Source organism: Phacochoerus africanus, chromosome 2, assembly GCF_016906955.1.
Source record: "Phacochoerus africanus isolate WHEZ1 chromosome 2, ROS_Pafr_v1, whole genome shotgun sequence".
Classification (NCBI taxonomy): Eukaryota; Metazoa; Chordata; class Mammalia; order Artiodactyla; family Suidae; genus Phacochoerus; species Phacochoerus africanus.
Window position 1 is genome coordinate 46,358,578 of NC_062545.1, and position 14,960 is coordinate 46,373,537.

A 14,960-nucleotide genomic window follows, 5' to 3' on the forward strand; every position below is an offset into this window, starting at 1 on the left:
AATCACAAAAGCCAACTTGTAAACAAACAGTGCAGCTTAGAATCCTAGAGTGCGTGCAAACAAAGTAGGAAAAGTCAAAATGTCTTCAGAGAAGTATAGCCACATAAACTCATAAAACTGAGCTGACACAGTTCCCTTCCTGCACAGAGTCTCAGCCTGGGGAGAAAGTGTTCCAAGTGGAATAGCAATGAAGCAAGATAAGACTATAAAAGTGAAAGAAGAAGATCATGCATACCTGAAGAGGCAACATCTCAGTGGGCAAGACACCATATAATAAAACAACAACCACAAATAAACCCAAAGGAAGATCCCAGGTAAATGAGGAAGGTACTCTGAATCACTTGTCTGTCAAAAATATCCAGATATAATTAACACATAAAAATGTGCAAAGGAAAGTATAAAAGTTAACTCTAAAACAAAGTTATTAAATGAAAAGGAATAAGAAATGCAATACTATCATGACAGAAAATGAAAGTTGCTAAAATAATGAAAACAATGTCAGATCAAATTTGCAATGTATTATTTCAAAATGAGCTAAAAATATTAAGAAAGTAACATAAGCTAGGAATGCCTAAGCAAAATATATGCACATTAGAAAAACTCAATAATGAGGTAACAGAATTCAAGAAAGAAGCAGTAAAAGAAAACATTTCCAAAAAAAAAAAAAAAACGAAGAATGAACATAGCAGATAATTACTTAGGGTAATTAGAAGATGGAAAAATTATTATTATTATTATTTTGTCTTTTTTGCCTTTATTTTTAGGGCCTCACCCACGACACATGGAGGTTCCCAGGCTAGGGGTCCATTCGGAGCTGTTGCTGTTGGCCTATGCCACAGCCACAGCAATACCAGATCTGAGCCATGTCTGTGACCCACACCACAGCTCATAGCAATGCCGGATCCTTAGCCCACAGAGCAAGGCCAGAGATCAAATCCACAACCCCACGGTTCCTGGTCGGATTCACCTCTGCTGCACCACGACGGGAACTCCAGAAGATGGAAAATTAAATGAAAAAGAAATTAAGAAAAGATACCCAGGACTTGAGAGAAACAGAAATATCGAAATGCAGCAAAAAGATTCAATGTATGAAATTAAAATTTCCTCAAAATAGAAAACAAAATAAAAAAAAAATCAAAAAGTGCAATTATAGAAAATTTTACTGAAAAAGAATATGTTTTGAAACTACGTGGAAATAACATAGACTATATAGACAAAATGATCAATATCAAGACTTTTCTAGTAAAATTACTGCCCTTTAAGGGAAGAAGTACCTTGGGGCATATAGGGGCAAAAATGCAGAAAGTGACTTATAATGGAAAGAAAATTAGATTAACATCAGACTTTTTTTTCAATAACAACAGTATGCTAGACATAAAGTAAATATCTAAATAATATATTCAATTTTTAAGGTAGGAGAGAAAATGTGAGAAGAGTAATTTATACCAAGCAAAATGTTCTTTCAAGTATAAAATGCACAGATCTATGATTATTAATACACAAAAATGAATGGATTATTATTCGAGAACCCTCCATGAGAAACTTCCCAGAGGCTCAGCTTTAGAGTAACAAAATAACTGGAGAAAAGTCACTATGAGAATAGGTGATGAGCATTATACATGTACTTACATAAACTAAATGAAGGGTTAAAAAGGGAAGTGCATTATATGTATTGTCAACAGACCCAGAATATAAAGTACAAAAAGTTATAGAACAAGGAGAGCTCATGAACAAAAGTTAAAATATTCTCCACAATTAAGTTGGTCATGATTTTATTTGTATTTTTGTTGTGTTATTTTATGTCTATGCTATGGGATAAATAAATGAATAATATTGAGAAGTTCTGTTTGTTTGTTTCATCCCTTGTGTTCTTGAGACTAAGATTTTAATACAGAAGAAAGGACATGAAATATTCACAGTGGATGTTAAGACTCAATGCCAGATTTGGAAATGACCTTCCTGAGTGAAGCTCACATAGCACTGTCCTTGGTGTTGCCTGGCCATGCCCACTTCTACTCCTGGCTTCTGTGTGACCTTGGAGAAACTATGTGGCAAAATCCTATTAAATACAGACATCTCTTGTGGCTACTACAAAGGAAATGGTTAGCCATTTTACAAAGATTGCACTGTGATTTCCATTCTCAGGTTACATTTCAATACAGAATGTATACTTTCCACCAGGAGCCAAGATTATATCATTCATAAGCAGTAGTGAGGAGGTGAGCACAATGGGAGAAAAACAGTGTGGCCAAAAGCAAACAGTGTCAGATCAGAGCAGAGGGATTAACACAGAAGGAGAGGTGGTACTGTGGGACTAAGTAGCTATTGAAGAGGGTTTTCAGTGAGAAATTTTTAGGAATGTAACTGACTTCCAGTCCAGGCAAAGATACATTTTTATTTCAAGAGAAAAATATGGCCATATAGACAGACTTGTGCTTCACCAAAGATGACGGTGGGGCCTTAGGGCATAGAAAACAAAATAAATATCTAGAGAAGATTACTCCAACATGAGTTAAGAGTTTCCATCATTTCTCATAGGGGAACGACTTGAAATGGTATTAAAATCACATGATAGCAAGTAGTCACTGTGTATAATTATACTAAAAACCACTGCCTAATAAAATGTATATAATTTTCATTTCATGTTATGGGTTCCCACCCAGTTGTCTTGTTATCTTCAGTATATCCGTAGGAGGAATTAGAAGTCACAAACATGAGTTCTTAGTCACTGTTTTAAACATTTTTGTCTCTCTTACACTGTGCTTGTATCCCACAAGGAGTTTGGGTACCTTTGCTCAAAACTAATAGCTTAATAATCTACCCAATTCTACGGTTCAGAGATTTATGATTTAGCAAAGCCCTGCCTATATGCATTCTCATGTATTAAATAGTTTCAATATCACCAATAGCTTAATAAGTATTAAAAAAAAATTCTCATTTTGAAAGTAGTAAATATTGTTTAGATGATGTAAATACTATATAAAAATCTGTTTTACCTATGTGTTTTAACAACTTTTAAATAATTCAATACAGTAAATATTAGTTAATGAGTTTTTTAACAGTCTTAGCTTTACTAAGAAATTTTTGTGAGAACGGAAGAGAAGTAAACATTTTATTAATAATCTCAGAGGAAATTCAGGTTAATTAATGTTCAGATGAACTCAAAGGATTACAATCGGTGCATTTTCTAGATATTATTCTGTTAAGTCTCAGTTTTAGTTCAAAAGTTTCTTATGATTCTACCTGCTAAGAATTGCAGTTGCCGCATCTATGATATATGCTTGTAAAAACACATGGGAACATAGTATCTGAGTTTTCTAGAGTCCAATATTCATAACGAGAATAATATCAATTCTCGGAGAATTGTTAACACATCAGGTCTAACCTCCAGTGAATTGAAGATTTCATTTGAAATGAAAATTCATCTGAGAAGACTAAAATATATAAATATCTGGTTATTTATCTGGCAGGCAACTATAGGGAAATCCCACACTTCAATTTTTACAGGGCTTGGAAGCACATTCATCAACTTCTACCGCAGTTTTTATCTGACAGAAAAGAACATCAAACGTTAAAACAGTAAATCAAGTTGGATTTAAGGAAACAGAAAGTTATTTTACAGTCCAAGTGACAACTACATAATTTAACTCTAAGAAGTTGGAAGGCCACATTTTATTTTTGCTGGATAGTTTTAAAGGTAAAGATAATAGATCATAACTGCTTTTATACAAATTAAATTTTCCAAAGTAAAATGTCCACAAAAATTTGAAATAAATTTAAAAAAAAAACATGATTTTTTTCTCATGGAATTTTAAGTACTTCTTTTTATTTGCTACTTAAAATTAGGGGAAAAATAACTTAGATATATTTTTACTATATTTCTGTTATCTTTTGAAAGTACCAAATTATAAAGTCCTCTTTTGCTTTTCTCATAAAGATAGATGGAGTAATGATGAAAAATGGACCATCTGAGCGAAAATTACGTCTCACCATAGTCAAATGATTTATTCCTGCAATATGCATAGGTCACATATATTCTTTTTCTTTCTCTTTCTCTCTCTCTCTCTCTCTCTCTCTCTCTCTTTCTTTCTTTCTTTCTTTCTTTCTTTCTTTCTTGTCTTTTTAGCTATTTCTTCGGCCGCTCCAGCGGCATATGGAGGTTCCCAGGCTAGGGGTCTAATCGGAGCTGTAGCCACAGGCCCACGCCAGAGCCACAGCAACGCAGGATCCGAGCCGCGTCTGCGACCTACACCACAGCTCACTGCAACACCGAATCGGATCATTAACCCACTGAGCAAGGGCAGGGACCAAACCCGCAACGTCATGGTTCCTAGTCGGATTCGTTAACCACTGCGCCACGACAGGAACTCCCTATTCTTAAAAAACATTAGGTACAAATACTATATCTCTAATATGGCTAATTTATTAGTATCATTTTTATTATAAAGTGCCAAATTAAAAGCTTAGATTCTGAGCTTAGATAGAAACTTACATAGAGCTTAGATATAAACATATCTGAGCTTAGATATTCTGAGCTTAGATATAAACTTACTTAGAACTTCTTATATATAAACATAAAACACCAGAAAAGGACAAGTTGAATCATTTTTTTCCCATAGAAAATGATTTATTTTCAGAGATAGAAGAATAATATTACCTACCATTAATTGTCTCTTTACAACGTGTGACATACACTCTAATTGCTTCATGTATATTCTTGCTTTGTTCTTCAAACCAGGTTTGTTAGTAGCTATTATCATTATAATTTTGGAGACTCAGAGAACTAGCTGACTTGGTCACGGTTGCATACAATGCAATGCAGCTGTTTCACATTTGTCTGAGTCCAAGGTCTGTGAGACTTTCTTTCTCCACTGTTAGACTGAATTGCTAATCTCTGTGTTCTCCCTTTGAGGGTGGTCCAGCTGGGCACTTCTGGAAACAGGGACCCAGGGAGCAGTGGGGGAGGTTTATAGGAGACTACTACTGGCCATATCTGAGTAAACAAGTGTTCACTGAAACTAACTACCAGTAATGGGTTTCCCCACCCAAGACAGACCTCTCAGTTATTCAGCCTGCTCTTTGGGGCTCAGCTCCAAACCAGGCAGTTAACTAAACTGGGAAGAGAAGTCAGTAAGCAAGGGCTGTAGAGAGAGGAAGAGTAATGGAGTCAGTACTGCACTGGAGTAGACAGAGGTGAAACCACAATGATCAAGGAGGATATGGGTCACTCACACTCATTGATAAATCTAAATGATGCCAAGCACAGAGCAGAATTTCACATGACTCCTCCCAAACATTTCAAGTACCACTAACACCAATATCCATAGCCCTGGATCTAGATGTGAACAAACTATCTATAAGTGACTGATAGCTATGACAGCCAGCCCTGTGTGGTCATAGCTTTCTGAAATGCCATTTTCACATAAAGCCCACACTTTTAGTCACAGGATGCATTTCCAAGATAGGTGCTTCAATAAGGTCTCAGTCACTATTAAAGAGAGATCAATAGGAAAAAAAAATTTCAAATTTATGCTACTGGTTGCCTTTGTACTATGATTTAACCAGCTAAGATAACCACACACAGAAGAAAATATCTAGGTTTATAATAAAAAGCATGATATGAAGAGAAAAATATAAGAGCAGCTAATATAAACCCACGAAATAATCAACTAAATTAGGTGTATCACAAACATTTTTTTTGAAAATTTCAAACAGAATTACGTTTTAACTTTCTAAGTTACATCTTAAACACAAAATTAAATTAAAGTTAAAAATAGCACTGACAACATATTAGGGAAGAGGCTTATTGGACAAAAGCTTTCTCTTAGACTGTATTCTTTTCTAGATTAATGTTGCATATACAAAACTTCTTATAAACACATTTTTCTAAAAGTTACAACAATCACAGCAATTATTTTTATTTCCTTGATTTCACTTTAAATTTAAAGTGTTTATAGAAAGTTTTAAAATGCATCATTCTATATTTAAAAGAGAACAACTTTAAAATCATTTTTAAAATGCTTTGAGGTAATTCAAAGCTTCTGGAAAAAATAAGTAGTTTCTCTCTAAGATGATTCCACTTGTATTTTCCCTCATAATTAAACAAAACCTTAATATTCACAGACAAAAAATTATCAGATATTTTTCCATCGGAGTTCCTATAAACAAGGCACTTTTGTTAATTTTTAATTGATTGGGAAAGTGGCATTACTGAACTATAACTGACTTTTTCTATTTTTTACAACTCAGTGGCTGTTTTGTACACATGCTACTATAAGAGGATTCCTTAATTTAATTTTTGGAACCAAAACAGCCTTATTGTATTCTAGCAGTCCTACATACTTATTTGTCAGCATTCACTTGATGTTTGCAGTCAGATTTAGAATTTTATCCTATACTGTTATTTCATCATTTATGGTAAACTAGCTCCAAAAATGAGAACAGTAACTGGATATAAATATTAGCATATACATTAAATTGATGTATTTGTTAGACCCACTTTCTTAAGATATTTTCCCTACAGCTCACTTGTTGAGAAAGTTGTAGAACATAACTGCAAGTTAGTAGATGCAGAAACAAAGCAAGATTGCCAAGAAAGGAAATCCTTTTGAAACAGTGCCTTGAAAGCAAATTGGAGGTCCAGTGAGTATCTGATATATAATATCTGATATTTAAATCTATCTCAGTCACTGAGGATATTTACATGTATCTGAATCAAGTTCCAAGTGTGGATTGGTTAAACACCCAAAGCAGTAATCATGTTGTTTTTATAATACATGTAAAGCAGGGTAATTTGTATAGATTATAAATAAATTAAGAGGCAAATATAGATATTCTTTACTCTTGTAAGTAAAAACCAATTGCAAAGAAATCAGTGAATCTAACATCTAGATTGGTCAGAGAGTGGTGCATTAAACTGATCTGAAATCAAAGAATTTGCTTTCTGATGAGAAATGCACTTGATTGAATAGAAATAGGCATGGAATCGATGTCCGAAAAGGTGGCCACCAGCCACATACGCTATTGAGCACTTGAAATGAGGCCAAGGGAAGAGGTAGGGGATTTTTAAATTTTTATTTAATATAAATTAACTTAACTGTGAAAATTGATCAATTTTAGTTACTCAAAGATTCTTAATATGTTTTGACACCTTGATGTGTGTCTATATTTCCAACCTTAAATTTTACAAAATGCAAATACCGAATAATCAATTTCAATGAAAAATTAGCATCCAAATTAAGGTGACCTGTAAATGCAAAATGTGTATCTGATTTCAAAGACTAACTAGAAAAAAGTGAATATAATTTTAATAACGTTTTAATATTGATTATATATAAAACAAATCCTGGAGCTATTGGGTTAAGTAAAATAATAACTTCAATTATTTACTTTTTAATATTTTAATATAGTTCAGAAAAAATTAGTATTATAAATGTGACTCAAATTATATTTCTATTGGACAACACTGAACAAATATAAATTTAATGAGAAATGAATTTAAATATACCATTAAGAATATATTTTAGGAGTTCCTGTCATGACACAGTGATTAACGAATCTGACTAAGAACCATAAGTTTGCAGGTTCAATCCCTGGCCTTGCTCAGCCGGTTAAGGATCCGGCATTGCCATGAGCCGTGGTGTAGGTTGCAGACGCGGCTCAGATCCCGCGTTGCTGTGGCTCTGGCGTAGGCTGGTGGCTATAGCTCCGATTCGACCCCTAGCCTGGGAATCTCCATATGCCGCGGGAGCAGCCCAAGAAATGGCAAAAAGACAAAAAAAAAAAAAGGAATATATTTTAGGACAATTTACATAAATTTACTTGCATTTTTCTTTGATCTTTTACTTATCTCATCTCCTTTCTCACACTGTTCCCCAACAACCAGAAATTCTGAAATGTTAGTAACTCGTATTATTTTGTTGATGGTAGAAAGACATAATTGGGATCATAACAGAGAAAAGAGGAAGATCCAGACATCTTAAAATTTTCTTCTGTCACAGTATATTGGTCTATTTTTATTCCTATGATTAAGATGGAATGACAAGAAGAAACAAAGCTTTTGCAATGGAACCAACTAAAGATTCAAAGAAAAGGCAAAAAGTGAGAACAATGGAGTTCCCTTCTCGTGGCTCAGAGGAAACAAATCTGACTAGCAACCATGAGGACGCAGGTTCAATCCCTGTCCTCACTCAGTGGGTTGCGGGTCCTGCGTTGCCATGGGCTATGGTGTGGGTCGCAGATGTGGCTCGGATCTGGCATTACTCAGGCTGTGGCATGGGCTGGCTGCTGCAGCTCCGATTGGACCACGCCTAGCCTGGGAACCTCCATATGCCATGGGTGCGGCCCTAAAAAGCAAAAAAAAAAAGAGAGGACATTGCAGTGGAAACCCACCTGTTTATAGGCCACCTGTTCCCCAACCCACAGTGTGATATCCACGTTTCCTCCAAGAAGGTTGTGAGAGGGTCACTTCACTGATGGTACCAAACAGGATGAGGGGAGGAGCTCTCCACTAGCTAAGAGTGAGTCTGGCCAGGCCCATAGGTACAAATTATTGGAGTAATACTGGTGCAACGGGGGAAAGGGGGTAACTATGAGACCAGTCTGTGTGATCCAGGATGGTATATGGTAAACTATGGACAATAACAAACTAGGTTTTCTGACCTCGTGGGAGTCTGGCAAAGGCCATTCTTAATCTGAAGCTTTAACCGAATACTTATTTCATCAATAATGGTTTGCTATTCAATTATATTATTACAGACAGCACTAATTGCCTATAAGTTTATTCAAAGTACACTTTTGTCAACTTCCCTTTTATGGTCCAAATAAAAACTTCTAGGACTTGATTGTTAACTAGACAGAGTAATTTAACACTACTAGGATACTGAGGTGTGCTATGGACAAAGAATCTGAGAGCTGCCTCGGTGGTAATTTGAAAGTGTGAAGAACTGATTTTTGCTTTGGTCCATAAGTTACAAAAACAAAAACAAACAAACAAAAAGCTTGATAAATTATTTTTACCAAAATGGGAAATGGTAGAATGTTTGTTGTTGAGGCTGTTTATTGATTTTAAAACATAAAGAAAAAATTGTTATCTAAGTCACTAAACTTTTAACAAGTTGACTGAAATGACATATGCTGTCTCAGAATGAATGGTGAATGTTGAAATCTTCAAATAGTTCAAAAATATCAAATTTTACATCTTTTTGCATTTTATACTTTCATTGTTGACTTAGTGCCTCTGACTTTATTTGAATTTTTTAAACCACCTAAGTCCTTCCTCTACATTTACAAATCCATCTAATCAGTGGAGCTTAAAGGGCAAACAAAAGCACCATCTGCATTAGATTCAGAACAGGTAGAAATGTTCTTAAGGGAACCAAAGCCCTTCCCAAGCAGGTCTCACAGTTATGATCCCCAGATCCTTCCATTTTAATAGCAAAGTGTGATACAGTGACTTCAATATTTGCTTCATCATAAAGGACTACTTTAAGTAGTCAATGCCTTTTTATTAAGTAACATTATCGGGTTGAAAGGATAACAACAGAAATATATAATTTAGGTTTACATATATAAACGTGCTCATGGAGTATCAGACAACCAAAATGACCATTGTCTATATCTCAGTGACTCTGTAGAACAACCCACTCAGTAAAATCACTATCATTTCCACTTCAAAGATAACAAAAGCAGTCTTACTGAGGATAAATAAACAATCTAAAGCAAGAACTGGGATGACCTGGGGCCTGGACTCTTCCAAGCCTCATTTCAAAGTCCACTCTCTTAGCCATAATGTTAATACGACTCAATATTCATCATTTAATATGCTATTGTAAATTTATAATACATGTTTTGTTTTTTATCATCAAAAGTATTATTTATTATTTGCAACTGAAAATTCTTAACATTACTTGGTTATTTAAAGAAATCATTCAACAAACATCAAATTTATATTTGCTTTTATCCTATCCTGTGTTCAGTTAAAAAAAAAAGAATGAAATAAATGTGTTTATATAAATGTCACTAAAAGAGAATGTTCAAAGAAGAAACTTGCACCTTGTTTTCTTTGACTTTGTCACTTCGGCTTAATTGGCCAAAGTGATACATATTTTAAAAAATAAGTTTAATTTTTTTTTTTTGTCTTTTTAGGGCTGCCGTTGCGACATACAGAAGTTCCCAAGCTAGGGGTCAAATCGGAGCTGCAGCTGCCAGCCTACACCATAGCCACAGCAACACCGGGTCCAAGCTGCATCTGTGACCTATACCACAGCTCACGGCAGTGCTGGAACCTTAATCCACGAGGCCAGGGATCAAACCCGAGTCTTCATGGATTCTAGTGAGGTTCATTACTGGTGAACCACGATGGGAACTCCAAAAAAAAAGCAAGCTTAATTTTTGATCAACATTTTCCTATTAATCTTGAGATTATATGTGGGTTGCAATTTTGAGAAATTTAAACTTCTGGGAATATAAGGCTTCTTGTGCCAAGAACTGCTGAAAAATCTTTACTCCAGCATTTGACATTTTATGCTCCTCTAAATGTATTCTAATGCACGGTCACGCTGCAAAATGACTATCATTAGTGCTGTCACAGGCCATGGCTGTGGAAAGACCATGACTAATGCCAAGCTATCAGCACTGACAGTGCAAGGTGTATTCTCATAATTTCTCAAACTGACCATGGAACCAATTTCCACTCGTCCTTAAGTCATAAAACTTTACAATTACCCTGAGCTGATTAATAATGTATTACAGTTCTCATTCTCAATCAGAGTTTAATCAGACCCATGTCTCACAGGAAGGTTGACAAGTAAACCACAAAATTATCCATATAAATGTCAAGATTTATTTTCCTAACATAAATGATCTAACCTAGTCAAGCATAGTTAATAATAAAATCACTCTTTCTGAGATAACCATTCACCTGATTGTCATACCCATTTTGGCCTTATAATCTCAACTTCTCTAATGGTAGAGGTTATGAATAAGGCGTACAAAAATAAACCTATTTATATGAATCATGTTCATTTCTATATTAAAGTACAGAATCATAAAGACATATGATATTGCCTATTACTGGTTTGAAATATGCCTAAAACCAAATAGTTCCGTGTATTTCATGCCAATAAGATACATATTAAGAAGGAAAAAAAATATGTTAAAACAGTCATTTTAGTTGTAGATATATCAGGCTGCCATCTTAGCCAAAATCACAATCATAAATTTCTACTTCAAGGACAGAATTTCAGAATAATTTAAAACAGGAAATTATGGATTAAGGCACTCTTTTAAAAAGTAACAGCACTGGAAAATTAACATTATCTTGATTCTAAACTGCATCTTGCCCACAGTCTGTGAATAAAAAGCATTTGGTATTTTACTAATGAAAACTGTATGTAATAATATTACACTTTCTTGATTTCCTGCAGCTGTCTCCTTGTTGTTAAATTACTCTCTACCCATTCTTGATGTCATATTTTTATCATGTTATAACTTGAAAAAAATACATGATTTCTCCCATTAGAAGTACGTGAATTCTTAGTTTTCTAGAAAGGTAACACATTAGATAACTAATTACATAAATATTTGTCAGTTTCAGAAAATGTATGCAAGAATGTAGTTTATTTGCTTTGGGAAGATTGATAGAGGTAAAGAGATAAATAGGTAATGGATAAACAAATGCAGATGAAATTTCAGAAACAACATGTTGATAGGGAAATACTAGACTATCTTTCAAGCCTGCTAGTGAAGAATATCTTCTGACAATTTTTAGATACAATCTGTCTTAATAAAAACACATTGTTTAGAATAGCTTTCCTTCTGGGCATAAACAGACAAAGTTGTTGACACAATTCTGACAGCCTCTTTGAAGCAAGAAACAGAACTGCATTCACTTATTAAGTTTCCACTGTACTAGACTCACAAACCTTGAAAAGAGGGGAAACACTTTTTATAATAGATAATTAGAACCCCCCAAGACAGTATTTTGTAATTTACTACTTTGTTAAAGAGAAAACCCACAGGCCCCAAATAGTATTCTTAGGTGGAAACTAAAAGGAAGGCCTAAAAAAGAATGAGTCGGAGCTCCCATCATAGTTCAGTGGAAATGAATCTGACTAGCATCCATGAGGATGCAGGTTCAATCCCTGGCCTTGTTCAGTGGGTTAAGGATCTGGTGTTGCTGTGAACTGTGGTGTAGGTCACAGACGTGGCTTGGATCCTGCATTGCTGTGGCTGTGGCTGTGGCTGTGGCTGTGGCTGTGGCTGTAGCCAGCAGCTACAGCTCCAATTCGACCCCTAGCCTGGGAACCTCCATATGCCACAGCTGAGGCCCTAAAAAGACAAAAGACAGGAAAAAAAAAAAAAAAGACCAAGTCTACATGATTCAGTGACCCACCCAGACCCAGACAAGCAGTCTCCACTTTACTGGACCTCCACAGGTGGAACAATCAAGCCCATGAAGTGGTTGACTTCCCAAGGACAAAGACAGCCCCAAGGAGAAAGTTAAAGTTTTAATACTATGATCTCAACCACCATCCTAGACCTGTAGAACTCAGCACATGACCAATGGCAGGGACAGGGGGAGGGCTCTGAGTGCCTCTTGCTGAGTTGATAAATCTTGCTTGAGATCTCACTGCTCCGGTCAACAGTTTTTCTTTCCCCAGCACTCTAACAAGTATCACTTGTGCTAAAAGCCCAGGGACACCAAACCTAGATTTAATACCTGAACTAAGAGCAGTTTCAACCCTCACCAGAAATGTAATCTTAAGCAGTTTGGAGTTTTCTAATCAGCACCATGGAGGTTCTCTGCCCCTTGGCTGACTCCATTTCTCCTCCCCCCTGGAGGGGCTGTGGGGTGAGGGAGAAGGAAAAGGCAATCTGCATATTAAAACCCTTATGGTGCCGTTAGACCACCCCAATCAGAAGAAAGTCATACCCCTGCAGCTCTTATCCCAAATGTTGCCTATGAAATCTTCTCCCCTACAAACCATTTTTTTTTTTTTTTGAACATGAGCCACCTGTTCTTTTTTGCAAGGCCCTGCAATAAATCCTTCTGCTGCAAACTTTGACCTGTCAGTTTCTTTGGCCTCACAATGCATCAGGCACACACACTTGTCTTTGATAATGCAAACTTTCTTCCTAATTACAGCCTTCTGCATTTCTTGGTGGACAATTCTAGGACACTCAGCTGGTGTCAGAGAATTCCTCGATAGTGTGTAGGGGAAACCCTCACACACACTGGAATTGGTGTAGAACCCATAAAATAAATAGCTAAGAAACTATTTTTGTTGTTGAGCTTGACCTCTAAATATGCTTTCTATTGGGGGATTTTATTGAAAACTATTTAATAACTGAATGATACTTCCATATATTTGTATAATATATGCCATTAGATCTGCTATTCCTAGAACTTAATATAAGGCTGACATTTCATAATTAACTTATTAAATGGGTATTTTACTCAAAGTCACATACTAATATGTATTATATTCCTCAAATATAAATGACCAATCTATACTGGGAAGTCTTGAAAAATAAAATAAATAGTACCTGCTATATCAGTAAACAAACGATGTCGCGGTCAGCAGTGGGTGCAGCCACCTCGGCCTATGGTGATCTGGTGAGCCCTGAGAGAACTCAGGAAGGAAACAAAGAATACCTTCCACAGAGCAGTCATCAGACTGCAGCCACTCCTGACAATAAGCCCTGAGAAAACTCAGGATGTGAAAACATAGGATACTGGCCCTAGTAGCTAAGTGCATATCAAAGGAATGACTTCAGTGAGCCCAGATGCTTGCATCTTTCCATAAAGAGAAAAGTGCTAAATACCTTAAATTGAACTACCTATTTTTCTTGTATTAAGAGTAACCTTTTTTCTCAGACTACCTGTCCTTTGTTGTAAAACTATATATCCTAGCTCCTTCCTCAACTATTCGAAGCAGTTACTCCAAGGAGTTGTTAGGGTTGCTTGAGATGTTGCCTCCAGAGCTTAGGTCCTCATTTTGCCACAAATAAAACTTAACTCACAACTCTCACATTGTGCATATTTTTTTAGTTGAGAGTTTTATCTTTTTTTTCTAAATTTTAAGAAACACACTTAAGAAAAAAATTTACATTTCCAAACCTTGGTTCATCATTGGTAAAGATCGGTCAATATCCTATGGTTAATCCAGAGCTTAGCCAGCCCAAATGATTTGCACACTATCCTGGTAGCAGGAGAAATGGTGATCCTATTCTATGCTGGTCTTCTCCTGTGGACTCACTCAAAAGACTCAAACAAATACAGAGTCACGGTTATGAGTTCTTTTTCAGTGCAGGGTAGGCCTATTTGTTGTGACTATTGCAGTGAGCTTACTATGAATTTAAGACATAAGAATATAAATTCTGATATTCAGCTGAGCTCAGATGTTAGAGACACAATGATTGTGATAATTAGATGAAAGCTGCCCTTAGAATCCAGTTCCTCTCCCTTAGAATATGAAACAACTTTCATCAGATCATCCACACAAGTGTAGGCTTGTTCCTGCCATACAAAATTAGAACAGGGAGTGAGATCTCATTAATGTCACATTTCAAAATATAACAAGATCTACCCTATCAACCATCTTGTCAAAACATTCCTTTCATTCTAGTCTCATGTCTGGCATGAAGTTTTAAGCCTAATAACTCTTAACTGGCTTATAATCAGTTTACTATATTCTTTTTCTATATAAGCCAGTACTCTCTCTAATCAAATGTCATAAATGAGGACATTATAATTTGGATCAAATTCTTCAAAATCCTGGTAATATATAGGGGTTTTACTTGCTGTCAGTCATCTGTAATTTAAATACAAATTTTCTGCTTTTAAATTTCTCAGCATTTCCATGACATTAAATGTAGATAAATCCCTTTAATTATCTCAATGAGTGTTGTGAAAGCTTAAGAATATTTCTCAAAATAAAATTAGTATTTTAGGATAG

At 35.5% G+C, this 14,960-nt stretch overlaps 1 protein-coding gene across 1 annotated transcript in view; it reads right to left on the reverse strand.

Annotated features, from left to right (window-relative positions):
- EYS (eyes shut homolog) overlaps positions 1-14,960 on the reverse strand; it is a 1,324,234-nt gene that overhangs the window by 1,047,830 nt on the left and 261,444 nt on the right. Inside the window, 1 exon segment of the mRNA XM_047769134.1 lies at positions 11,925-11,943. Within this exon segment, the coding sequence (XP_047625090.1) occupies positions 11,925-11,943 (19 nt within the window).